The sequence below is a fragment of the Electrophorus electricus genome, chromosome 7, assembly GCF_041902795.1.
Source record: "Electrophorus electricus isolate QZ-2024a chromosome 7, ASM4190279v1, whole genome shotgun sequence".
In the NCBI taxonomy this organism is placed as follows: domain Eukaryota; kingdom Metazoa; phylum Chordata; class Actinopteri; order Gymnotiformes; family Gymnotidae; genus Electrophorus; species Electrophorus electricus.
The window spans coordinates 34,489,531-34,516,272 of NC_137503.1; the positions used below are offsets into that span (position 1 = coordinate 34,489,531).

The window sequence follows — 26,742 nt, forward strand, 5'->3', positions numbered from 1 at the left end:
TGTGAGGACATCCACGTGTCTCATATGAGGTCCGAACTCTCCATCGTTTTCTTGAGTGCGAGATAAGTCTATTATCCGTGTTCTCGCCCCCATATATGACACGTTCAATAATTTCGACGTTTTTTCAAACCAACGAGTTTCAGGGAGGTGCTCGCTTAGAACTGGCCCAGTCGATGTAAAACTCTCAGAGTGCATGTATAATAACACCATCACAAAACCAGTACGCCGGCTGGGAAACGTCAGGGCCAAAAGATGTCGCTTCACAGCGTGGTGTTGAAAACGGGGCGTTGCCGGTGTGCGCCTGTCTTTGATGTGGATTTCAGCCTACAGACGTTTAGGAGGTAAACAGTAACAAAGCGTTTCCGTGGGAAAGAGCTCGTCTCTTGGGAACAGTTTCGCACAACTAACGCGCTCTTTTCACTCCCCTCCAAAAACTACACCTAGGGAGGAATTATAGGAGTTATTTGACTTAAACAACGTGACATTTCAAAGAAAGTCCTCAAGATGGCGACAGAAAATAACATCAATTCGCCCCTTAAGCGATAGTGTAGATCAAAGTGTGCTATAGGCAATGAAAGATGCCTTTCTAATTGTTTTCTAAATTACATATAGATGATTCGGCATCTAATCAACGTTCACGAAACTTCTTCGTGATAAATCTAAATTAATTTCCATGATTGAAAATCCCAATTTAGGTATGTTAAACCAACAAACAAAAACAGCACACTTGGATCTCGGTTAATTATATTTTGTTTTATTTACTGTAAGTCAAGTATGAATTGACGCAGCCTAATGACCTAATTCTAACCTGAGAGAGAGAGAGAGAGAGAGAGAGAGAGAGAGAGAGAGAGAGAGAGAGAGAGAGAAGGGAGGAAGAGAGAGAGAGCTAGAGAGAGAGAGAGAGAGAGAGAAGGGAGGAAGAGAGAGAAGGGAGGAAGAGAGAGCTAGAGAGAGAGAGAGAGAAGGGGGGAGAGAAAGAGAGGGAGGGAGAGAGAGGAGAGACAGAGAGAAAGAGAGAGCGAGAGAGAGAGAGAGAGAAAAGGGGGAGAGAAGGAGAGGGAGAAGGAGAGAGAGAGGAGAGACAGAGAGAAAGAGAGAGAAGGGAGGAAGAGAGAGAGAGAGAGAGAGAGAGAGAGAGAGAGAGAGAGAGAGAGAGAGAGAGAGAGAGAGCTCTAAACCCACCTGTTCGTGAGAGCCACGGTCTGTGTGCCATAGGTTAAGTGTGAACCGGAGGCGGCGCTCCGTTGCGCATCCAGAGTTCCGCAGATGTCTTTGATGTGATCTCCATTCGCTCAGCGCGCGATGGACGCTCCGCGTGTCCTAGGCGCACGCGACTTGGCTGGATCGTTTCACGCATGATCAAGATCTTCGGGCATACAGGATTTGATTCTCTTGGGATGTTTTACAGTTGATGCTATTCGACTCTGAACCTAGAATGCCTCCATCACGATTTGGCACGGAGTTTAGTTTAGTTTCTCTTCTGCATCATGGCAAATCCCGGGCGAGAAAGTCGTTTTAAGGCTCAGTAGCGTATAGTTGGGAGAGAGTCTCGCGACGGAACAACAATTTTAATGAGCATGCTGTCGTCCTTGCAGGCACTTGCAGCGTAACAGCTTCTTTCCTGATCTCACTGATCCTTTTTTGGGGGAAATAAGTCGCAGGTGTTATCAATTATGTTTACGTTTGCCGCCTTCTGTTATATGCTTTCCCTTGTCCTTTGTGCGTCTCTCATCTTCTTCGCCATATGGCACGTAAGTGTGTGCGTCTACACATAGGACTCTTTTCTTGCTTGCCTATTTAGGGAGGCACGTTACAAACACGCGTGCACTGATACTTCTGTCTATTGCTGTGCATCTACGTTGGGGGTCAGTACTTATAAATACAAAACTGTTGAATAGGGGCTTGTAGGGCTTTATATGGCATAGATATCAGGCTGTGCCATCTCTACTCTATCTATACTCATTTCAGTAGGTCAGACATTAGGATTTTATGAGCAATTGAAGTTCATGTAGGTAGTTGAACCAGCTTGCTTGAGGCCACTTACATTTCAGGGAAAGAACATTTCCTGTTGCCAGTGCAAATTATTTCCTTGCCAGTAGAATCAATTACTATGATCATTTGGGCTTTGAGAGGTTCAAAGAGCTCCGCATTTCTGGGAAGGTTACATTAAGAACCTTGAAATACATTGTTGTCCAGTTTCCCAGATACATGTTTAACACTGGACACTACAAAGGAGGATTTTGCCCATTGAACATCCTTTTGAGGAATGAGTTTGACTTCCTTATGTGTGTGTGTGTGTGTGTGTGTGTGTGTGTGTGTGTGTGTGTGTGTGTGTGTGTGTGTGTGAACCTGTTTCCAAATAAGATGTCACCTTTTTTGAACAAATTATTTTCAATTCAGCTCATTGTTTGGAGTTTGCTGTGTTCCTGTTTTCTTAGCACATATTATGTTAGCATCTCCCCAAAGAGGGCTAGCTAAATAAGGAGTGTGCTTTCCTGTCTCCAGACCTGGACTAGATTTGGGTCGGGCTGCACAGTTGTTTGCCCTGGGTCTGGCTTTGCATAGCAACAGACATAATAGATCAAAGTGGTAAGTGAGGGGGAGGGGTAATTAATCGTCCTGTGGCTTCTTTGACCCACCGTGTGTAGGACTGCGCCACAGTGCTGGAGTGTACTATATTTCTGAGAGCATGTGGATTTGTTTAATCTGGCGATAATGTGAAAATCTTGTCATATTCGATCACTTGCATATCATTGAACTGAATGGATAAAAAAGATTTTGTACCTTTTTACTTTCATTAGCTAACAAGGCTTCATTAAGCTTTCACAAATGGCCAAATATAATAATTAGCATACAATTAAAAGCTTCACTGTGAAGACCTGTCTGTTCTAATTGTGCTGGGACTTCATTGTTTATCCACCGAAACCGAATATTAACTGAGTGGAATGTAACATCGAAGTAATATGTGGCATTCTTTACTAACAGTGAATATGATGTGTTATATATTTCTGGCTGCCAGAAATTGCATTACATTCAAGAGGCTTGTGAATGATAAACATCAAAGTAATGTTTAGTCTTAGGAGACTGTATCACTCACACTGTACAGGGGTTGTATCATGGGGTTTCCAGTAATGGATTTAACTCATTTTATTCTGTACCCTGCGGCCTCTGTTCATACACTGTATACAATATCACCGCATGAAGGGTCACAATACTCGGTTGTCTTGTTTATCGTTTTAAAGGAAGCAGTTATTTGCCCAAAATGTCAAAGCAGCATTATACTGTTCAGGACATTATACAACTCAAGATTTGACTAGAATGTCTAAAAGCTAAGAATTAGATGGCACCAATTTGGGAACCGTATAAATCCTCTCCCATGTTACTAACCTTCAGGAACCAAAGTAAATGTTGTTACCTGCATGCCAACTTGCTGGTGTGATGAGATCCAGGTTCTTTCCCCCTTTTTCTTTATCTTTGGCACTAAAAACCATCATGGTTTTCAGTTCCAACTGTCCCCTACACTGAGCCAGCAATTTTTCCAGAATCATCTTGTGACATGTATGATTATTAGTTTCTGAGGACAGGAGTTAACGCAATTTACTCTGCCTGATGGAGTGTCTTTGTTGGGCCAGCTCACTGCACTGAGAAGAGTGTTTATTATGTTACTATCCTTAAACTCTGGCTAAACAGATTGGTTTGAAACCTGCCTCTGGATCAGTTGTGATGTTCTAGAGTAATTTACCTGTGAGTGATGTCTTACAGGTGAGTGAGGATCATCTAGAGTCAGCCCTTCACACATCGCTAGTGACCACATATATGCCTTAATTTATTCCTAGGAACACAACAGTTCTTGGAAGGAGTATTCCTTTAAGAACAGTGAGGAAAAGGGTGGAATCGGATCAGATGTTGTTTTAAAGGACCTTTTGGATTATTTGAGAACATGGGCCACAGCTTTGATCCGGTTACTGGGCCAGGAAAAGTAGCTGATGTTGGCACTAAAACGGGGAGAAGCCATTTCTGGAGGAAAGAGAGATGACCCAGAGTGGGTAATTTGGCTAAGGAGTGGGAGGGAGCACTGAACACCTGACACCAGTCAGGTATTAAGGTTAAGCTTGCTGGTTTTGTTTGTAATGTGCAGCAGACACATGTATCGGTGTGCTGTAATCTACTGTGGGGCAGGCCAAGACAATGGTAGACATGGTAGCACTGTCTCATAGATGGAGTCTTTTATACAGTTAAATAAATCTCCTGTTAGATATGCATTGTTTCTTTCAACAAGTCAATTTAATTTTAGTTAATTTGATTCTCAAAACATCACTTGAAACATTTCGTGCAAGGCTTGCTGTAAACTGATGAAAAAGTACATTAGTAGAGCACCTGTCTAAAAAAAAGCATCTTACTTCAAGTGGGTTTTCCTGACGTGTCCATAACAGAATCCCCTATACGATGTATCCTATATACTATGATGGTCTCTTTACAAAGCTTTTAGTGATGTTCTAGCTTTTCTGTTAATCCTTTTGTAGAATTTCACATTGCCTGTTGACTGGGTTTTTACGTCTTGTGCTGCTTTTGAGGATGTTTAAAAATTCCCCATGCACCACATCCGTGCACAGGTCCTGGCAGGGAGACTCTGATGAATGCTTTGATGAAAGCTGGTGTGTTATTAGGAGTTCAAGGCACAGGCTGTAAATATGGAGTAAAATTAACCAGGTTTGAGTGGTTTCCAGCCCTTGTTAACATTTAAAGAGACCCACTCAATTATTTAGCCATCACTTCTGGTCCTTCCACCAGAGCTGACTTTTCTTTTTGTGATGTGAATTTGTATGCAATTACTACAAAGTGGGTAGTTATGAATAATGTAGCTGTGGTCTGTCTTTTAAGTAACGTACACATTACCACAGCACACGGGGAGAGTGCAGGATTAATGAAAGTCTTTCATTACTTCCTCCATTCCAGTCAATGCTAGCCCGAAACTACATGTCCCTGCAGCATGTGGCCAGTGGTGAGTCAAGCACGGACATATCAATGGCTTAGGAGGAGCGGGCAGTTTCAGGGCAAGACAGCAGTACAGTCTGGAATTGGGAAAATAACTTCAGCTAATTCTGTGCAACCTTTGCTTGAGCCTGGTCTAGCTGCTGCAAGAGTTCTGATTTCATGTGGTGATGTGTGTCTGATTCTGCCTCTCTGCTTTCATGGGTGATGTGTGTCTGATTTTGTCATTCTGGTTTTACGTGGTGATGTGTGTCTCTAACTCTAACCCTCACTATTTGGAATATTTGAATATATATATTTTGCTAGGCCATAAACGTAATTATAGAAAGGAAGTCATGGCAGCTTTATTAAAGCTTAATCCCTCATAAAGTGCTCATTGTTTATTTTTTCACTTATTTAAGCATGTTTTCATTGTTATACTCAGATGGTACATTTCAGCAGAATAGTCTGTGCTTGCCCAGTTGTGGCATTGTTGCCCTGGTTTAATCAGGTTGACCCTGCTGGGAATATTTCTTGTGCTAAATGAAAGCACGGGAACTCTAGACAAGAAGGAATGGCACCACCAAGATTAGCCTTGGAGAGCCCAGGAAATGGCTGCCATAACAGAACTCTTTCTTCTTCCCCCATCTCTAGATAACAGCGTTTGATGAGCTCCAAGCAGATTTCAAAGTGCCAATAGACCAAGGAAATCCACTCCATGCAGTAAGTAAAGCAAACATGGAGGGTTTAAATTAAGTGTGTGTGTGCATGCCCTTGTGTGTGCATGCCCTTGTGTGTGCATGCATGCGTGTGTTACAGTATAATCTCAAAACGAGGCGTGACATCTTTGGCGGCAGCCAGGTGTTCCCTTCCTCTGAGCTCCAGAAAATCGTCGTCGTCTTCAGCTCTGTAGAAATGGAATTGCGACCAGCCGTAGCTTTTTCCTGCCAGGGCACTCATTGCCATCCAGCGCACATCCAGCACCTGTCCAGCACATCCAGCACCTGTCCAGCAGTACCAGCTTGCGTGCCCCCCCCCCCATAAATGAGCTCGTTTATGTACTATGTCTCAGTGCCAGTGTGGGTGTGGTTAGCGCAGCTGCAGGGCGCAGACTGCTGGTGCTCCTCACTAACCCGGCTATTGTTGCAGTGCATGATTTTGCCTGCATTCTCTCGCCTCGGTCATGACCTACGCAACTGGTCAGACTCCGTCCACCCTCGCTCCCATGAACATCATGCAGAATTCAGACTGACTTGTAGTTTCACGCTCACACACCAAAAGCGGGTTTGGAAGGCTGGGTGGCTCTGGTGGTGGTGTGTGATGATGATGATGAGTGAGGGAGCGTGGTGAAGGTTACACGGCCTCCTCATTAATCACATCTCTCAGTCGATCCTCTACAGCACCCTGCATGACTAATTGGTGTCTTGAGTGGGTGGAGGCCTCTGGTGGAGGTGGGGCTTCACCCGCAGAGGCTCAGCCAGGCCGCAGTAGCAGCAGTACACAGGAGAGGCGGCAGAAACGGGGAACTCCTTCAATCGTCCAGTGGGACTGTAGGCAGAGGCTGGGAACAGCCTGTCTGGAGAAGGGTGAAATGGAACTGTGTGTGTAAGTGAGTAAAAGCACTAATGAGAGTGAAAGTGAGATATGCACTACTAGCTGTGACATTCAACTGTCCTTGACTGCTGCAGTTACTATCCACACTCTACATTATCTACACTATCCACACTATCTATACTATCTATACCAATCACTGCTAGTTTCCAGCGCACCACATTATAGCACAGTGTCATCGTGAAAAGCTGAAACACATTTCAGCCTTGAGTCAATGCACATATAATACAGGCAGCCCTTCCTTAACATTCCTCTGCAGAGAGTGACTTTGAGAAACATGGAGCCACTTCCAAAATATGGCCCGTTAAACCCAGGAAGGTCTAGCAGGCACCATGCCAACGCCTAGCCTCTCACTCATGGTAAAGTCATGGCTCAGTGGCTGTAGACTCCATACGGCCCATCCATGCTGCCCCAGCGGGGGTTCTGAGTCATGGCGGCCAATGGCAGGCTACTTTCTCAGGGGGTGTCTCTCATCCCCTCTGCTTCCAGAGGTGTATGGTTTAGCTTGCCCACCCTGCCAGTTTATGCGGATGATAAAAAGTCAGACGTCCGGAAGCAGAGTAAACTGCTGAGCTGTGGCAGTAAGTCCTGACAGAGTGAACTGAGTCATGCAAGGCTTACTATTTCATTCTTGAAACACGTCAGTAGTTGTCAGAATTAAATCAGCATTGCTCTCTCTCTCGCTTTTTTTTGGGGGGGGGGCATATTCCATACTTAACTATTTAGAAGATTTGGATAAAATGTAAGGTTAGTTAGTTTGAGTCTGCTCTTCTGGTTGCTGTATTTAGAGAGGACGTCCTGTGGTAATCAAAGTTGAAAAGTCCCGAATTTTCTCAAAACATCCACAATCCTTACTGTTTGTGAAAAATTATTGCAAATTCCACCAGTGGTATTTTATTGGTCTACATGATTAATTAGATCTTCTGTTTAATTGGCCATTTTGATTTAGGTGTATATAGTTTTGCCTACTGTCTTTTAATTCAAGCATTGTGATTATTAGTTACAGTACTTAATGTAGTTACAGAGGTATAGATTACTAAGCACATAGACCCTAACGCGTTTTGTTATACAAAGCAACATTCAGCAGCATGAAGCAATGCATCAGAGCACAAGACTATAACCCAGGCAGCCTGCGAGACTGTGTTAGTACACTGCAGAGACCCCAGAATCCCACAGCAGAGACCCCAGCTGGACCTCGCCGTCGATTGATCCAGCTTTGTCTTGGCAGATGAGGCGACACATTGGGAGTCGGTCTCAGCACTTCATTCCGTCATCCCTGAGTCTTTGCAGCTCTGGAGCTCTTTACTCGGCAGACTGGACTCCTTCCCTGCTCTGTACTTTCCATCTCAAGTTTACTTTTAGTTTTTATTATTTACATTATGCCAAGCAGAGTTCATGTTGACGCAGATTTTAAAGGGAACTGGATGCAATTGCCTGTTCATAAGCATTCATGCATCTGCTCTTATTATAGCAGCTGGATCCCAAGAGTCCTTCCTTTTAAGGCTTCTCCGAAAACCAGTTACCTTGCATGTGTACTAATTCTAAGATTTTTTAGCAACCAACTAGCAAAATATATGGGAACTTTATATAAGATCAAAAAGTAACATAAAAAATTCAGATACTAAGACAGGATTTTAAACATATATTTATCTTCCAGATAATGCAAAAGCGTTTTGGAGAAAATGTGTCTGAGTGGCACTACAGTGGTGTTTCCTGGTGTGTGGCACTGTTCGGACAGACCACGGACTCTGGGACTTCATCCAGCAGCATGTGCTGCACGTTTGAATAACACAGAGAACAGGACATGTCCCGTCTTCAGGGAGGTATTTTCAAAACTGGTGAACTGATTGACGTTTCCCTGTAAGCCACTGCATTGACCAGCCTGCCCACACTGTGAAAGACGACAGGAAACAGGAACAGGACACATCCAGCTGCTTCCACTTTACTGCCCATGTGAGGTTTCCTGTGTTCATGTTACTTCGAGTGTATTTACACATACTGCTGTACTGAAGAAAACTGCAGACTTCAAAACCCAGCCAATTCCAAAATCTGTAAATGTTCGGTTTGTCATCACCTACTCGAAGACGTGATTTCGTAATCCCTCAGTTAAATGAATGAAATGGTTTTAAAAACACCCTTATATGACATCATACAGCAGCAAAAAAAAAGTTAGTCAGAATCTGCTCATAAAATGACAGTAGTTGACGTGGTCGTGTTTTGATGTACTCACCAAATGCCATTTTCAGATGACCTTTACAAAGTTGTGCTGGTGCTGGTTTTGTCTGGTTGTCCATTTTTCTGTCCTCTTCATGTCCTTGTCAGTGTGTAGTGCTCCACAATTCCACCAGCGAATGGGGTCATGAGCTGGGAAAGACCAGCGCTGTAGGTTAGGCTGGCAAAGCACACACACATACATACATACATACATACATACATACATACATACATACATACACACACACACATTCTCCTGGTCCTAGCCTTCCCTAAGGATGACATATATTCAAGCTTTTTGCTCTACATAAATTAATAAAATACAATTTAAAAGATGAAATTCAGTCGAAGGTCATGGTCATCTTCAGTGACAATGCAGCTTCTCCAGATTAAGTCCAATCACGTCAGGGGTTTGGCAGCCGATGGCCATCGGCACGCCCGTGAGCTTTGTGCTTGGGATCAGCAGTTCGAAATGAATGTTCCAGAGGATTTACCGTTTCCTCTGTTTCTCTTTGTTCCTGCAGCGAGAAAGACTTCGAAACATTGAGAGGATATGCTGCCTCCTTCGGAAGGTAAGGAATACCACACCACAAATTCCACATGATCCCATAAGGTAAGGAATACCACACCACAAATTTCACATGATCCCATAAGGTAAGGAATACCACACCACAAATTCCACATGATCCCATAAGAAATCTGTTCACAGTTTTGACATGTACTGGAAGACCTTTGCAATAAGACATGGAACAAACTACAACTAAACTCAATTTTATGTTTTCTATCGCTCATTTGCTGCTCTGCATAATTTGTGTTCTCCTTCCTTGAGCTGGTAATTGGTCTCTCTACCCAGGTTCTCAGACTCAAGTGTGTTGGAGCTCAGCTCTTCAGGGTAGATGTGTGGATGCACACCCCTGCCTCACACGTTTATCAGTAATCAGTTCTGAACCACATGTCTGCTGCTGGGTGGATTTATACCAGCAGTGATGCTGATATGTGCAAAAACCCAAGTGGTACCGCTTGGTCTGATTAAACTCGAACCAGCTCAACACCCACAGCTACGTCACTGCCTTGTTAGTGTTAATGCTGTGATGAGAACGCTCTGCCACACAAGTAACATCCAGTTTGTACTGGTCCTTACCACTGATAAACCAGTAAGAAACTGGTGACTGGTACATTGTGTATGCTATCAGATGGCCTACACTGTAACTTTACAGCTATAAAATGCATGTATAAAATGCATGTGAGTGTATGTATAAGGCAGGTGTCTGTAACAGGTAATAAGGCAGGTGTTCCTAATACAATAGCTGGGTAATAAGTGAAAAAAACTGAAATCTTGCTGAACATGGCTTTTGTTTTCAGCAGGTGGACAATGCCAAATGTGTTCTAGATTAGAATAGATGGTCAGGACAGTTCCTGGGTCAGCAGAAGATCTCTACACCCTTTTTCTTTTAGATTTGTCACATCGTAGCTCACACTATGAGTCTGGACTTGTTTATAAGTAGCAGGAAGGGATTACAAAGATTTATGGAGTCACATGACCACATATCAAAAAACGGATGTAAAAGGATGGCCAGACAAAAGAGCTTACCACACACAGGCTATCTGGCTACAGTAGCTGTAGGGTCATACATGAGGCTTTTATTTAAAAACAAAACAAGATGGTGTTAAAGAGAAATGCTCATTAAAACCTAGACACTCCTTTTTGTTTTTTTCTTTTGATATTCATCTCAATCAGCCAGAATGTTGCATTTCTGTAAGGTTGTCTATAAAGACTGTGCTCTCCTAGTGTGTCATGCAATATGACAGAGGGTATAGTTCCATTCCTCTCTCTCTCTCAGGGTCTGTATGTTGAGGGGGTTGGCAGGTGTTGTTTGTTTTATCTGTGGTAAACTCTTAGTCTCGTGTAGCATCCCACAGGACCTCTGTGCCCTTGCTTCATTGACCCAGTGCAGTTTATTTATGGAGGTTTTACATCACTTATTTAATGTTGCTGAATAGCACTAACCCTAGACCTTCAAAATATTTTATTTTATCAATAAGTGGTCATTAATAATTTTTGGTTCAATCTCTATTAGAGTAAGTGAGGGGTGTCCGAATCCGTTCCTGGATATCTACTGACCTCAAGATTAAGACGTTACTGAAGGATTTGATTAGCTGTGTTGGGGTAGGGTTGAAACTAAACTCAGCAGGTAGATCACCAGGACTAGAGTTGGACATCCCTAGAGTCTGTCAGGTGCCATAACAAAGTAACCTTTGAGTTTCGTGATGGTGTTTGAAGCACATATGGACGTTTTTGTCTCAGAGCACATGGCGAATGGTCTCTGAATGGGGACTCTGTAGCAAGCACAAACATTCAAAGCACTGACACTATGTTTCACTGCAGTTATTGTTTTAGCTCAGGTAGCAAAAGGTAACATCTCTGTTATGCTGAGTCATGCAGGTTTTTGGCTGTGCCTGTGTATGTGTATGTGTATCTCATACAGTTCATAACACTTCTTTGTAGGACTTGTGTACTGTTTCTCATTAATTTCTGCTTTTGAATATTTTCTGTTTACTTGACAAAGTGAGTTTTTGTAACTAATGAAAAGAAACCTGAAGCTGTCTGTAGAATAAAGTGAAATAAATCATATAAAACAGATTGTAGAACAAAAAAAAAAATTTAACTAAAAACCCTGATTTGCATTATGACTGTATAGTTATCTTGGACATTTGGCTTCATAAAAATAAAATTTTTATCTTGACTATTACAGTGTACACTCAGTTGCGCATTTGTGGAGCTGTAATTTGCTCTATTACCAATTAAAAACAAACATACATTCTCTATTGTGGCTTTTCATACCTCTTTCACCTTAAAGGAAAGAGAAATGTGATCTCGTATGAATGTTGAGACTCCACAGACTGGACCAGCAGGAACACTTACAAACATCAAACATTCAGAGGTACTGCAGTGTAAGTTCAGCTTGAGTTGATGATTCTAGGCGAATGTGAATGAAGCGTGACTTTGTACGTCATGAGTGACTGAGGTCCTTCAGCTATTGATGGACAGCCATAGTTCATCACACCGGCCTGTGGTTCCATGCTTGACAGCTTATGAAAATTGGAAAGGAGCATGAAGGTGGCAAGATAATTGCACTGGGGATGTGCAGTGTATAGTGACTCAAGGACATGGTTTGGGTGTGCAGTGTATAGTGACACAAGGACATGGTTTGGGTGTGCAGTGTATAGTGACACAAGGACATGGTTTGGGTGTGCAGTGTATAGTGACACAAGGACATGGTTTGGGATGTGCAGTGTATAGTGACACAAGGACATGGTTTGGGATGTGCAGTGTATAGTGACACAAGGACATGGTTTGGGTGTGCAGTGTATAGTGACACAAGGACATGGTTTGGGTGTGCAGTGTATAGTGACACAAGGACATGGTTTGGGTGTGCAGTGTATAGTGACACAAGGACATGGTTTGGGTGTGCAGTGTATAATCACTCAAGGACATGGTTTGGGTGTGCAGTGTATAGTGACACAAGGACATGGTTTGGGTGTGCAGTGTATAATCACTCAAGGACATGGTTTGGGTGTGCAGTGTATAGTGACACAGTTTATATTATGAAGCACAAGAAAATTTGGGACATAATAACATTTGGATAAACTAACGTTGGGACATGAGTATGATGATGGGTCATTTCAAGGTTTTTTTTTACTGTTGGGTTTCTTAGCATTTTGGGTACAATGATCCTTGAGGTAGATGCCATCCAATTTCAGAACCTAAAATAAAGGTCTGAAAGGGGCATTCTGGCCATGTGTGTTTCCTCACAGTGACACGTCGGGGCTAAAAATTAACATTTTGTTTAACGCACTGAATTTTGGGTGAGATGGCTTATATTGACGACATTTTATAAGTTCAGCTGAGGAAGTTTTGTAATTTCAATACGTTTGAAGTTCAGTAACATTGGCAAAGGCTGTTGGATTACCATAGATGCTCTTTTTTATCAGACCAAGGCAGAAGAGGGATCTGACTGACCACTGCACTAGACAGAATGTCTCGGCTAAGCATGTATCTAACACTACAGCACAGGACTGTGGTGGGTCAAGACTCCTCTCATTAGTGATGGTTTCTTTCCCCATCTCAGGTAGAAGTTGCACTGTGGTCAGTAACATATCCACTTTACCCTGGAGCAGAAGGTTGACTCACTGTCAATGAGCCCAGGGCAAAGAGCTCAGGATGCGCACCTCCTCCGCCGTGGTCTGCAAAAACATCCTTGCAGACAGAGCAAAATATGTGCAACCAATCAGAACCTAGAAAGACTACATGAGCATCCAACAGCGATGGTGCTCCCTGGGTAGATGGATGTATAGATGGATAGATATATTGATGGATGGATAGATAGATCTAGCTTTGTAGAGAAAAAACATTGAAAACAACAAGAAAAACCCAACAGTTCAGTGTCCCTTAAAGTCAGCTTTCTTTAAAAATAGCATTGGTTTGCTTCAGAGCACATTGGCCTGCCACCCCAGAGTGCTCATGAGGGACATCCCAGTTGCACTGGCCTGTCACTAGTGGGGGAGGCAGTGCTTGCTGGCGGACCTGCAGTGCTCTTCCTCTCTGGCTCTCGGTCAGCCACTGGCTTCCAGTCCGGTTCTCGTTCCACCTCACAGGCTTTTCCCGTCCGTCCTCCAGTACTGGCAATAACACACACGCTAAAGACGCAGCGCACATGTGCTGCGCTCCGCTCCTCGCTGATAGGCAGTTTGTGATTGCCACACTCTTGGAGAGTGGACAGGCGCTTTGGGGTTGAGAGTGGAGCCCGGCTGGAAGCAGAGCACTCCGCTGGGTAAAGGCGGCCTCCAGCAGAGCATTTCTCCATTAGTCCTTTCAACCAAAAAGATTAGTCTAGAGATGTTCCTGCTACAGAATCATAAAGCCCCAAACGCAGTCCTTTGTCATCCTTATTCTACAGAGACATGCTAAGAGACTGCAAAGCCACTGACTCGAGTACATATAATATTATTATTATTATTATACTCAGGAGACTGTATTACTACATTCATGTTATACACAGTGTGTTCATTTGGTTGATTTGCTTGGTTGTACACATCCATAGCTTCTTTGTCCAATTTCCCAGATAAATTCTCATCTTGGGAGAATAGGTGTCCTTTTAAGAGAAAATGTGTGTAATTATTTGTTGCACTTAATTACGGCTGCTACTGAGAGAGAAGGGCAGTAATTGGATACTAGGAGCTCTTTTGATTGCCTTAGGCTGAGGACGGTTTGCTGCAGCTAAAATGAGAACTGCAGCCCGATTAGTCACCCCAGCAGAGAAACTGGGAGGAAAACTGTAGTGCACATGCTTGCGTGTATACAGTAAATCAGTATCATTTAGATGAAAAATCGGTGAGCCATACGAGGGAAAGTGGTCTGTGCTCTGAGCAGTTCTGTGCATTAAGAGAGTCCATTCTTTTCTGGCATAGTAACAAATAAGGCAAAATCACTCTTTTGGGAATATCAATCATAATTTGCAGTGATAGTTCACTCTGACATCTCATAATAATGGCATATCTCATAATCAGTAGTTCCCTTCATTCAAATGGTTACTCTCATTTCTTCATCCAGACTGAACGTCTAAGGCCCCCAGTCCTCACTGACGAGATCTGAAGCGCACTCTGTACTTCTCCACTGGACCAGTGTGACCCCAGTCCAGGCTGAGCAGTGTGTAATTATCAGAAAGTGGTATTCAGTGGTTGAAAGAGAGAGAGAGAGCGTGCACGCATATGTGGGTACTCCAGCGGATAGCATGGCAAAACCAGACCTCTCGTTAGGTAACCGATGCTTGAAGAGGCTGTCATTTACCCCCAGGTCTCTTCAGTGGGGGGACCGGGACAGGCTCCGGGAACATCGCACTCGAGCTCAGTGGCCTTGGAGACAGACGCCTTTAATTAATGGATAGGTAGGGTAACTTGCTAGATGGTTAATTATAGGCATTTGACTTTTTATTTGGGATTCAGTGAAATGGAGAGACATGGCTAAAATAAGGGCAGAGAATGTGTTCAAAAGGAGATGAGCCCACTGTGACCATATCAAACCTGCAACTGTAGTGAATTAACAGTGGGAATACACTTGGAAGCAAACAGGACTGTGAGAGATGTGGCATTGAGACTCAAGAAGGCTTAGACAGGCACAGGGTGATAAAACCTCGACCAGAGAACAGCTGGGAACACTGGGAGCAGATGTGGAAGAGAAGCAGGAAGACAGAGGTGTAAGGTGACTCTGAAACAATGAAACACTCACTACAGGGAAGCCCAGGGTCCAAAGAGACATCCATGTTCAGGAACACTACAAACAGGGTCTACAGGTGATGGGTGCCAAAGGCCTTGATAACATAAGCCATAGGAACAGGAGACCAGGCTGAGACAATCACTATATATCTCACTGGTGCCTGGGGGACAAGCTGCGCATGCAGCAATAATAAAAAGTGAATCTTGAATCTTGAAGGATTAAAGACATCTGGGTTGGGGTTTTTTTTTTTTTGGGGGGGGGGGGTGTTGTTTTTTGCAAAAGCACAGAGTTGTGGGGGCTGGCAGAACAACTGAAATCTGGACTGCAGGGCTCACTGGAACTGGAGCCAAACTCAGAATCTGTTGGAAGAAAAGAATTGAGAGAAAGCTAGAAGAATCAGCACATCAGTAGAGCGAGAACAGTGACCAGGCTAGAGCTGTGTTGTCCACCAACGCCTGATATCCAGAAAAGAACAGCACAGTCCAATGGTTGAATGCTGCGATAAACTTCAAAAGCTCAGATGCTGCTGGAAGCTGAGACACACAAAGTGGATCAATGACCTGACTTGCAGCACAGATCAGGACAGGAAGAGGAAGTGAAGCCACAGTTAGTGCCTGGAAAGTGACCTCTTTCGCTCGAGCTGGCATAGTTAGCATAGCAACTGGGAGATGATGATGGGATCACAAAGCCAACAATGGGAGCGTAGAACATAGCAGAGGAATCCAAAATATGAACTTCGGGGAAAAAAATTAAAAAGCCTCTGGAATTGGGATCAGGTGCTTCACAGCAAAGTCTTTGGTGGCCACCATCTACTGAGCCAGGCTGCAGCAGGCAGCGGTACCAAATTCTGCAGGGGAGGCAAAGAGTGCAGAGTCAGCAGTGCGGGCCGCTGAAGGGATCATGAGCATGGACCGTGGGCAGTGCGCTAGAACATGAAGACGAGAACGAAGAATTCACAAGCCGAGGATGATTATGGTTGGAGGTCCAGTGAACATTGAAAGATTTATCTTGAGGAGCCAAGGCAGACCAGGGAAACTGAAAAGGTCCTGAAAGACCCAAATCTCAAGGCTTCGCAATAGGCCAGTGAGGGAGTCCGGGGAGGAAAGTCCCGCAGACCTTGTGGAAATTGGAGCATACTGACCGGCTGCATTAGTGACACAAGGAAGGGGGTGCATTATTTGCCCAAAACACTATGATTTCTCCTCCTCATTATAAATAGAATAATAATTCTAAAATTATAATAACTTTTCACAGTTACCGGGACATTTTTATCTTGTTTGGTCTTGCAATTCATGCCAATAGCAGGGATGTTTTTTTAGTAAAGTGAGGAACAAAAATCATAAAATTAAAATCAACCAGTACACATAAGAAGCCAGTTTGTGGTTCTCTGTGGTATATCTTCATAACTCCAACACACAAGGCTTTGTCCCTTGGTATAAGAACTACAAAACAAAATTCCTGCCTGCATCACCACCTTGTACAGTAACAAAAAGCGATCAAAGGATGTGCAGACTTGTTATGCACCAACGATCACAAACTGACATGAAAACAGTAAAGCATATTGTGAAGACTCAGAAGTGTTCAGAAAATTTACAACACAGCGTACTTTTAATGAAATCCTCAAGAGATTTAATACATTTAAGCATATTTATTCATGAATCTTTCCTAATGCTTCTCTGACAGATAAAACGCCCCTGACAGTTCACTACTGATTCCTCAAGAATGTCGTTAAGTTTGTAAATCTCGTACATGGCTCAAGGTGTTAACCGCTGATGTGAAGAGAAACGGTTAAAATGGTTGTGCCCAAAGCAGTCAAACGCTGATAGACTATAGCCTGAGGTCTTATAAAGGAAGACATTACACCACAGCAGGCCAGATGAGTCCCACAATGCCCTCCACAGCTGCCTGGACTCTAGATTAGTAAGTCATCTGCCTGTGTTCACTAGTGCCTTCAGTTTAAATGCATGTATCTTGTAGCTCTGCCCCAGAAAAGTGTGCTTCCACCTAATTCTTTTCCACTACAGCACAGCCCATAATTGGACATTGACACACATCTTATTGTTTTGGCTCTGTGCTCCAGCACGTTTAAATGAAATGATCTTCATGAGATTTCACAACGTCATCTTTAATTCAGGGGTATATGGGAGCATTATGTAAGGTATACAGACATTTTATGTGTGTGTGTGTATGTGTGTGTGTGTGTGTGTGTGTACTTGTTCTTGAGTCCTACATTGATTTCATGTTGTGGTGAATTCACTGAGGTCATAATGGTGTTTTGCTGAAGTCATAACAGTGAAAAGTGTTTGCCTTATTGTTGTGGGTTCGCTGGTTTGAGCCCCAGAGACACCACATGAATCCATAGCTGGGAATCCAGGGGAGCCAAATTGGAACTGCTCTCTGAGTGGGAGGGGTGCTATTACACCGCCCCCTGTCAATCACAGTGACACCACATGTCTGTCTGCTCACACTTGCTGACATATGCAGTTGGTGCTTTCTTCCAAGGTGCCCTGCGTCGCAGCATGGCAGCAGCGTTTGGCCTCATGTGTCTCCGAAGAAGCACACACTCACAGCACCCTCCACAGCTGGTAGTTGTCAGAAGACAGAGGAGAGCCAGCTAGCCAGGCAGTGGGTGGGAACTGGCTTAATGACTAACGTTGGGAGGACGGTGGGATTTAAAAGATGCCTGATATTTTGAAACATCCAAACTTTAAGCTCTGTTTTTTATTTGGATTTCCATACATGTATATTTTATGTATCTTATTACACCGTATTATGTTAGACTATTAACATGATTCGTCTTTTAGACAATGTATGTATTTTATTTACATGTCAAACATGTTAATATGTTAGTGGGACTAGTTAGGTCGCCATAACAATCACAGTAGAGGTTAATAGACCGTATCCATCTGTCTTCCCATCAGCTGGTGCTTCCAGAGTACTCCATCCACGGTCTCTTTTGTGTCATGTTCCTGTGTGCCCAGGAGTGGTTAACTGTGGGACTGAACGTACCCCTCCTTTTCTACAACACATGGAGGTAAGGCTCTGAACCAGCCTACTTTATTTATGAGTTCAAAAAATATTTAGGATCTTCACAGGGTCCTGGTTCCATCCTGTGCTTTTGGTTTTGAAGATGGTCCATTTCCAAAAATAATTACTTCAGGTCATTCTCAACAACTTCCCAGCACACTAGAGTGCACTAAAGTGCAGAGGTGTTTATGGTGTCTGAAGATGTGACAAAGATCACAGAGTAGTCCTAAAGTGGTGTCCAGCCAAATAAAGCTTCCTCACGCCACGTCCCCACTAAGTTTGGCTTGCGTCCGACTCAGAGATTCTGCACCTTCAACATGTTATTCAACATGTCGCTTGGTACCTATTCTTACGACTTCACTTGAGGTGACTCATATGCAAAGCTGTGTGGTTATGGTTAAGAGGTAAGGGAGAATTATAGCAGGTTGTAGCATTGCTCATAACTTCTAGTATTAAATTTAGGTACATCACTCAGACTTTTTGTTATTTACGTTTTTAATGTTCATTTATATATCAGGCAAACATTCTTGGCCCCAATTATACAATCACATAATCAACTCAAACAAAAGAAGATTGTTGGTTTAATGGTTTTATCATTCCTGTTGGGGCTCACAGGCCAGAATCATCAAATGGTGTCATATTCTCCCAGGAGAGAAAGTGACTTAATTGGTGGTAACACGGCTTGTCTTAAACATCTCTGGCCCATGTGACTCGGGTGCTCTAGTGCCTGTTGTCTTCCACATCAGGCTTAGTCATCATCTAGTGGGCTACACCCCTAAATTCATCATCTAGTGGGCTATACCTCTAAATTCATCATCTAGTGGGCTATACCTCTAAGCGTAATCTAGTGAGCTACGCTCCAGTCACTACAGTCTCTAGTCACTACAGTCTGCCTGTGATCAGAGGGTCTACGTCTGCTTTTCACTGCCAAAGTCACTACTGGGAAAAATAAAACAAGGTGAACTAAATTTAATAGCAAGGAGCAGGGGCAGTTCATCACTCTGGATAAGATCTGATTCCTCAGCCGCAGGTGGAGAGGTGCTTTGTGCATGATAACCTGTGTTATTGTGATAATAATAATAATAATATTATTATTAAAAATGTTATTATGCACATGTACAAATCAGCATTCCTGTGTACTGTCCATGTCAGCTTACTGAGGTTTGCTTTGCTCTTATGTGCTGTTATCATTATGTGTTATGCTCACTGGAGCCAGCTGTAGTTCTGGAGTCTCCATCAGATTAATTGCCACTGGCACCAGATGCCGCATGCCTGCAGATGCTGGTTCTCTGCTCTGAGTCCTGCAGGGAAAGAGAGGAGGATGTAGCGTGAAATCCATCCATCCTTCTCTCCCTGCCTCCCTACTGCTGTTCCCATGCTTTTAGTGCTCTATCACTCCCCATGTGTGTCCCTCACTCCCCCCCACCCGTCTCTGTCTGTCTCTCTGTCTCTCTCTCTGTCTCTGTCTCTCTCTGTTTCTGTCTCTCTCTCTGTCTCTGTCTGTCTCTCTCTCTCTCTGTTTGTTTCTGTCTCTGTCTGTCTCTGTCTCTCTCTCTGTCTCTGTCTGTCTGTCTCTCTCTGTTTGTTTCTGTCTCTCTCTGTTTTTCTGTCTCTCTCTGTCTCTGTCTGTGTCTCTCTCTGTCTCTGTCTGTGTCTCTCTCTGTCTCTGTCTGTGTCTCTCTCTGTCTCTGTCTGTGTCTCTCTCTCTGTCTCTGTCTGTGTCTCTCTCTCTGTCTCTGTCTGTCTCTCTCTCTGTCTCTCTCTGTTTGTTTCTGTCTCTGTCTCTCTCTGTTTGTTTCTGTCTCTGTCTCTGTCTCTGTCTGTCTGTCAGCTCTTTCTGTATTTTTGTACCTGAATAGCCACAGTGAGAAGCAGACCTTGTTCTTGTCAGGCCCCTACTAGGCGTCTTTTGTCCATCTTACTGTCAGACTGATTATATATTAGCGATGCCTGAGCTAACAGCATCTGTGTTTATTCCAAGCTGTCTCCTGTAAAGCAAAGGCATGAGTACTTTTTCGTACTTGGCAGGAGCCTACACTGTAAACATCTGTAAACATGAGTACGGTAGAAACAGAGTCGCTTTGTAAGACAGTATAGGTATAAAATTCTCACAGACCTCATGCAGGAAATTGTTCATACTGTACATCCTCTGTCTGACACATGCCCAGTTTAACAGAACCCAATGAGTCCACAGCGGGCATAGGGTTTCTTGGTCCAGTCCACAGTGACCCAGGAACACAGGTCCATTAACCAGGTAACCAAGGTAACCTGAGGAGCTCTTGATTGGCTAGAGACCCCTGAAGGGTGGATTTACAACCCCTGTCGTAGAGGAAGATCTACCACTCACAGTGGAGGCAGTATATAGAGGCAGAACTACCCAGGGAGTCTTTGCCTTCTTGCCCTCTTTGGCAGGTACTTCCATAGCCCCACAGACACTAAGGAGCTGCTGTACGACCCTGCCTACGTCATGAACGGGGACACGCTGAGGTTCTGCCAGAAAGAGGCCTGGTGCAAGATGTCTTTCTTCGTACTTTCATTCTTCTATTATCTCTACTGGTGGGTGCCTTTAGACCTTTGACCCCTTCTATCACTTACTCTGTTATTTCCATTGACACTTGACCTTCAACTGCTGCTAACCGAGGTCACGTACTTGTCTACGAATGGTATTACACTCCCATTGTCCATTTGCATATCTTTAGGAGATGCTTTTTTAATATGTGCATTTGTTTTTGTACAAACTATCTACAACTTATAGACTTTGCATAGCAAAAATATACAACTTTGCATAGCAAAGATGAATACTAAAACAGGAAGTAATGTTTTATATGTTCTTATTTTTTCTACTTCACATTGTGGATTCACTTTATGCAACTGTAACACAACCAAACACTCTTACATTTACAGCATTTAGCTGATACTTTTATCCAAAGTGACTTACAATTATGACTGAATACAACTGAAGCAATAGATGGGTAAGGGTCTTGCTCAGGGGCCCAACAGCAGCAAGTAGGCAGTGGTGGGACTTGAACTGGCAACCTTTTGATTACTAGTCAAGTACCTTAACCACTGAGACACCATGCCCCAAGCTTGGGTTGTTTGGATCTCGACATAATGAACTAATGTTCTAAGGCAAACCAGCAGTGCAGTTTTGTCATATTTGTATTGCATTATTGTAATTCAGCAGCATTGTTTTACAGACCCACAAATGTCAATTGTATATAAGCACATTTTAATCTTGAGTACAACCGTTTGGAATCTGAAGTTATATATGTTAAGCTCCGCTGCTGCATTCACTCCACTGCTGCGCTCCCTTCATTGGCTTCCAGTAGCTGCACGCATCAGATTTAAAACCTTGATGCTTGCCTACAAAGCCAAAAATGGACCAGCCCCTTCATACATGAGGTCAATAGTCAAAGCCCGATCCATACCTCGAGTACTTCGAACCTCAAGTACGGGTCGGCTTGAAACACCACACTTCAACTCCCATGGAAGACAAACCTTGAGACTGTTCTCTATCCTGGCTCCCAGATGGAGGAATGAACTTCCACTGGCTTTCCGGACAGCAGAGTCCCATGCAGTCTTCAAACGCAGACTGAAGACCCATCTATTTGTGGAATATTTAAATGACCACTGATCCTGCTCCTATGTTGACTAACTAAAACTCTAGTACATATTTTAGGGTATTGTTTGTGTTTTGCACTTCTAGGCATCAGCATTGATCCCTGTATTTCAACAGTATTCTAGTATATTGGTATCTTGAACTCTAATCTACTGTACTGGCTATGACATGTTCTATGAGTAGATGACAAAGCACTTTTGTAAGTCACTCTGGATAAGAGCTAAATGCCCTAAATGTAGATGTAAATGAAGCCTATTTCCACAGGTATAGCTTCCATACTTTGCCTTTGTAACTGCTCTGCTATTCCCACCACATGTAAGTGAGATTCACTATTTAAAAAGTGATCTCTTTACCTATGTGCTCCTGTAGTGCCTATTGGACTTCAGCCTCCTGCTCAGAACTCTGGTGGTGACATGACAGAGTTGGTCTCTGTCTCCATGGTTATGCTCTTGTTTTAGAAACAGCTCTGCAAGCCCCTTCATCCCCAAGCAGACACCTCACTGCTGTTTCTGCTGACCCTGGCTCAGTTTCCACAAGCACCAGCCTCTTAACCACAATATGGGTAACCTCACATAGTCCTCGTCAGTGCTGCCTGCAACCTCAGAGTCTGCCTCTGATCTTCGGTGTGTTGTGCACTGAAGCGAGTCAGAATGAATGTTGCTAATGTTTGATTTGGTGCGGGCTGCCTGTACACTTATTATTGGGCAGCTTCTTGGGTCTAAGATGCATTTCCACGTGGCCTAATCTCTAATCCCCTTATGTACACCAAGCCTGTGGAATTATGTACACCAAGCCTGTGGAATTCCTGCAGGGGGAGAAGGAATCCTACTCACATATCAATCGCAAATCAAACATGGGCATTTTCTGCCCGTGCTCATCAGACTGCTGCTGTAAGTTTTGTCATGGCCAATTAGACGAACAGCGGTTTGCAGCCGATGACACAAGAAGTGAAGGTGTCACTCTGACGAGACTAGCATGCTCCAAATGCACCCTATTGACAGGGCCTTAGCCAGGCAAATGTCACAGCGGTTTGTCTGCACTGCTGCAGGCTGTGGGCTCGGTGTAGAAATACATGACTATCAGAACTGTTTGGCACTCAGCTTGTCTAGGCAAGCTGTACTTGCTAGATCCATAGAAGTCTAGTTGTCTGCAAAAGAAGACCATTTTTACACCATTTCTAGAGCACATTAATAAAAATATTTATATTTTTGATGTATGCTATAAATCTAAAGAGACATTGCCTATTATTATCATACTGTATATACATGTCATGCTGTATACATGCTCATGTGGAAGTCCTAGAATACCAGAACCTTTAGTGTTGTGCACATGCTTTGGTCACGCAACTGTAAATGCAAGAAAGTGCTAGTTCAGTTTTTAGCAGGGGGTCTCCTCATGAAAGCATGAGCCTGAGGGCCTGGCGCAGGAGACCAAGAACCTCCGGCGTGCACAAGTGAAGCATATGTTGGCGTGACACAACCCAGGCGCGCACCCTGGGGCGGGCCCTGGTCTTTTGAAGGGATCCTGCGGCCAGTGGGTCAGTGCACTTCTGTGGCTATGGTGGAAGCTTTGAAGCCCACTGTCTGGCCTTCTGGAGGCAGGGAGACAGAGGGAGGCTGCTGTCTGGAGGAGGGATAAAATCCGGTGACAAAGCGCTCTTGGCACCCGGCGCAAACGAGGAAAGAAAAGCTGTAATTAAGATGCACACAGACAGACCGAGCACGCCCATAGACATGCACTTCTTTCATCATCACAAGTCCAGAAAAACATGCTATGCATATTTGCTGATTAATTCTTTACTATTCCTTACCAAGGAGATTTTAACAGGAAAGCAGAACATGGCACAGTACTTTTTTTTTTTTTTTTTTGTATTTGTTTGTTTGTTTACTTAGCAGCTCAGTGATCATATCTAGAACAGTCCTTGTTATGTTAAAATAAAGGTTACAACATTAGCATACTGCTGTATATTATACAACATTAGCATAATTAACATGTAAAGTCTTATGGAGGCATCCAATGTCCAGTATGCACTGGTATGTCTGTAGTGTCCGGTATGTACTGTGGCTGTTTGATTTAACTGTGGCTGTTTGCTCTCCACGCTCTCGATTTAGCACTTCATGTTAATTAGTGCTGATACCTAACACCTATTTGGTGGTTACAGTAATGAGAGTGTGACCTCCAGCAAGCACCCAGAGCCCAACTCAAATCAGTCTGACCTGCAGTGCAAGTGTGGAGATGAGATGAGTCAGAAAGTGTGGTCAGTCAGGAACCATTCAACACACCTCCTTAAATTGGCAACTGTTACATATCTGCCGTACCTTAATATGGAAGAAACATAGGTGTATACTGGAAGATTCCTCCTGAACAGTTCACACAACTTGTGGGTAAATCTAGCTCCAGACGTGTTCACACAGCTTGTGAGTATATGTAACTCCACACATGTTCTTTCCTGGTTTCTCTGATCTCCCGAAATCTATGACTAATGCCAAACTTGGTTGAATTGATGTTATTAATTAAATATAGATTCAGTGGAACTTGCTCCAAGCTGCTTTGAGCTTTTTGAAGACTCAGACCTTCTCTGGCACCAACACTGTGACTGTTCTTTAACGACTTCAATACAAACCACTTGCTGCAAAACTGCCCCATTTCCTAAAGACAGGCCAGCAGGACATTAAATCTGAGATGTAAATCAGTTTATTGTGCAACTATTGAGGGCCACTTTTTCCCCTCTTTTAATCCACTTTTAATGCGCATGAGTTGCTTGTTTACACTGACAGTATTTAACTGCTTTCCATTCTTGTCTTCCAGTATGATCTACAATTTGGTGACTTCATAACACTATTCCTGACACTGAAGAAAATTTCCGGATATCAAAGACTTTTTTTCCTAAAATCTGTGTGTTAAACTAATCTATGGAAATCTGTATATCTAGGCGATTAACTAACAATCTGAATCTCAAAGGAGAACTTTTGATTTACATTTTTGGCCTCCTGAAGAACCCTGCAGAGCAGAACCACAGACCCAGTAGTTTACTGTGGACTTGCCCTGCTTCAGAGCCACCCAGCTGCTGCAGACTGAAGGGTTGGGCCGATATCTTGTGGGATGCTACACAGCTATCACACACATCCTCACACGTTTGCACAGACTGTCTCAGGCATAGCACACATCCCGCAGGACATCAGGAAGCTGCGCCGAACCACCTCCTCACTTCTATCAAAAACGTTGTGTGTAGATTTGAGGTTAAATTGAAGGAATTATGGCCAACCTTATTGCTGAATTTTTACTAGACACAAACTAGAACAATTGGTTATACAATCTAAATTCTATGTGAATGGCTTTGTGATATATGTGTATTTGTGCGTTCTACATTAGGCAAATGTTAATATGAAATGTACATGTTGAAATTTCTGTGTACATAGCAAAATTTGTGTAATGCTCTGATGTTTTTGGTGTTGTCAGTCATTTTCAGATTTTAAAAGCATATATGCTTATATTAAGGCTTTATGTAGAATGCTAGAGCTAATTTTCAAAATATCACATCTTTGCACAACCGTTATGAGTTTGCACAATTTGTTACAGTAGTTGAATGTGTTGAAATAGTTTATATTTATATACCCAGAATACCAGTAAAGTCTTCCAATATTTAGTATTACAGTGTATCAAGCTATCTTGGTGAACAAAAAATTCAGTATTGCATTTGTCTTAAGGTCACTGGAATTTTCACCAAAACACATTATCAAGATTTCAGTTGTTCATTATTACAAGATCAGTATTAAAGCTATTTTTGTGTTTGTTGGTTGGTTGGTTTTTGCATAACAATAGCAATATAAAGGAATTAATCTGATAGTTAAGTCAATCATATCATATGAAGTAATCACAGATTGAACATTTACAAAACTAAAGCCAAGAGGTTCCAGCAAACGCTGCCTGTAGTCTTCTCTGAAAATGTTTCTTTCTTTATTTATTTGTTCATTCCATCTCTAGAAATGTCACTTCCATTTTTGGACAGACCCCCCCCCCCCCCCCCACCTGCTCCTTTTCCCATCTACTGCCTAAGATTCTGAAGAACAAGCCATCTGATTTCTGTTGTATGTCACACTACAGACATAGTGGAGCCACACGATGCATACATCACATTATCATTATTCAACAATATAAGGTGTGTGATGCTGCTGTAAGCACTGGAGTTCACTGGAAAGGAGATCCTTTCTGATGTTGGTTAAGACGTAAGGGGATAAGACTTCATCCCTTTAGAAATATGTGATGCAGCTTCTTGTAGCCTGCTGTCTTCAGTATGCCTTGTATACTTACTCTTGATGTACAGTGACCAAACATTTTATATCCTTACTGTGTACAAGTCCTCTGAATATTGTTTGAGATATTTGTATATTAAAAAATAAATGCTATTTTAAAATCAACTGTTTCCACAGTTTACAGTAGTAAAAGGCTATCGATGTAAACAGTGCAGTAAAACAACTTCATATGCAGCCTTATGTCAGAGCAGGAGAGTTGTTTAGTTAATTAAATAAAATACAAAAAGCTTCAGACCACATGTGGTAGTTCAACCCCATGTGATTGCTCTACTTAGATGATTAAAGTTCCAAATTTCATTACACAAATTTAGAACTTTTCTCAGCTATTTGCACAGAGGATCCTTGATCAGTTAGTGTCCTGCAGTTTCTCACATCATCTCTTAGCCTTACATGGACGTGGCCCTCTTCCTGCTTCTGTGTCCTTTCCACCTGTCCTACGATCTGCTCAGTGATGCTCTCAGTGAGCGGGGCTTAGGTGAGGCTTGTGCATGTCAGCTCCTACCTGTCAGTTCTGAGTGTTTTCTAAGCCAAGCTCGCCCATGTCACAGCATGCTGGTGACAGATCGGTGGCAGGCATTCCTCCCAATTCCACCTGTTCAACCACAGTGTGTCAGGCGTGCTGAGCAGGGGAATGAGAAGGCAGTTGGAAAGCCCACCACTGTTTTGTCTGTACCATCTGCATCCCCTCCAACCCTCCCAATGAAGTGAGAGAC

General features: G+C 43.1%; 1 protein-coding gene across 2 annotated transcripts; it reads left to right on the forward strand.

The window, feature by feature from the left end:
- The first annotated feature begins 1,131 nt into the window (after positions 1–1,131).
- On the forward strand, positions 1,132–26,134 carry cnih3 (cornichon family AMPA receptor auxiliary protein 3). 2 transcript variants are annotated; one of them, XM_027022445.3, is made up of 6 exons: positions 1,132–1,751; positions 5,626–5,694; positions 9,321–9,368; positions 17,992–18,104; positions 20,510–20,653; positions 24,525–26,134. In XM_027022445.3, the coding sequence occupies exons 1-6, from the start codon at positions 1,674–1,676 to the stop codon at positions 24,550–24,552; spliced, it is 480 nt and encodes a 159-aa protein (XP_026878246.1). In that variant the 5' UTR covers positions 1,132–1,673; the 3' UTR covers positions 24,553–26,134. The 2 variants fall into 2 exon arrangements, with proteins under 2 accessions (XP_026878246.1, XP_081574385.1); XM_081718259.1 differs by having other exon boundaries at positions 17,992–18,103; positions 20,506–20,653.
- Positions 26,135–26,742: the final 608 nt, after the last annotated feature.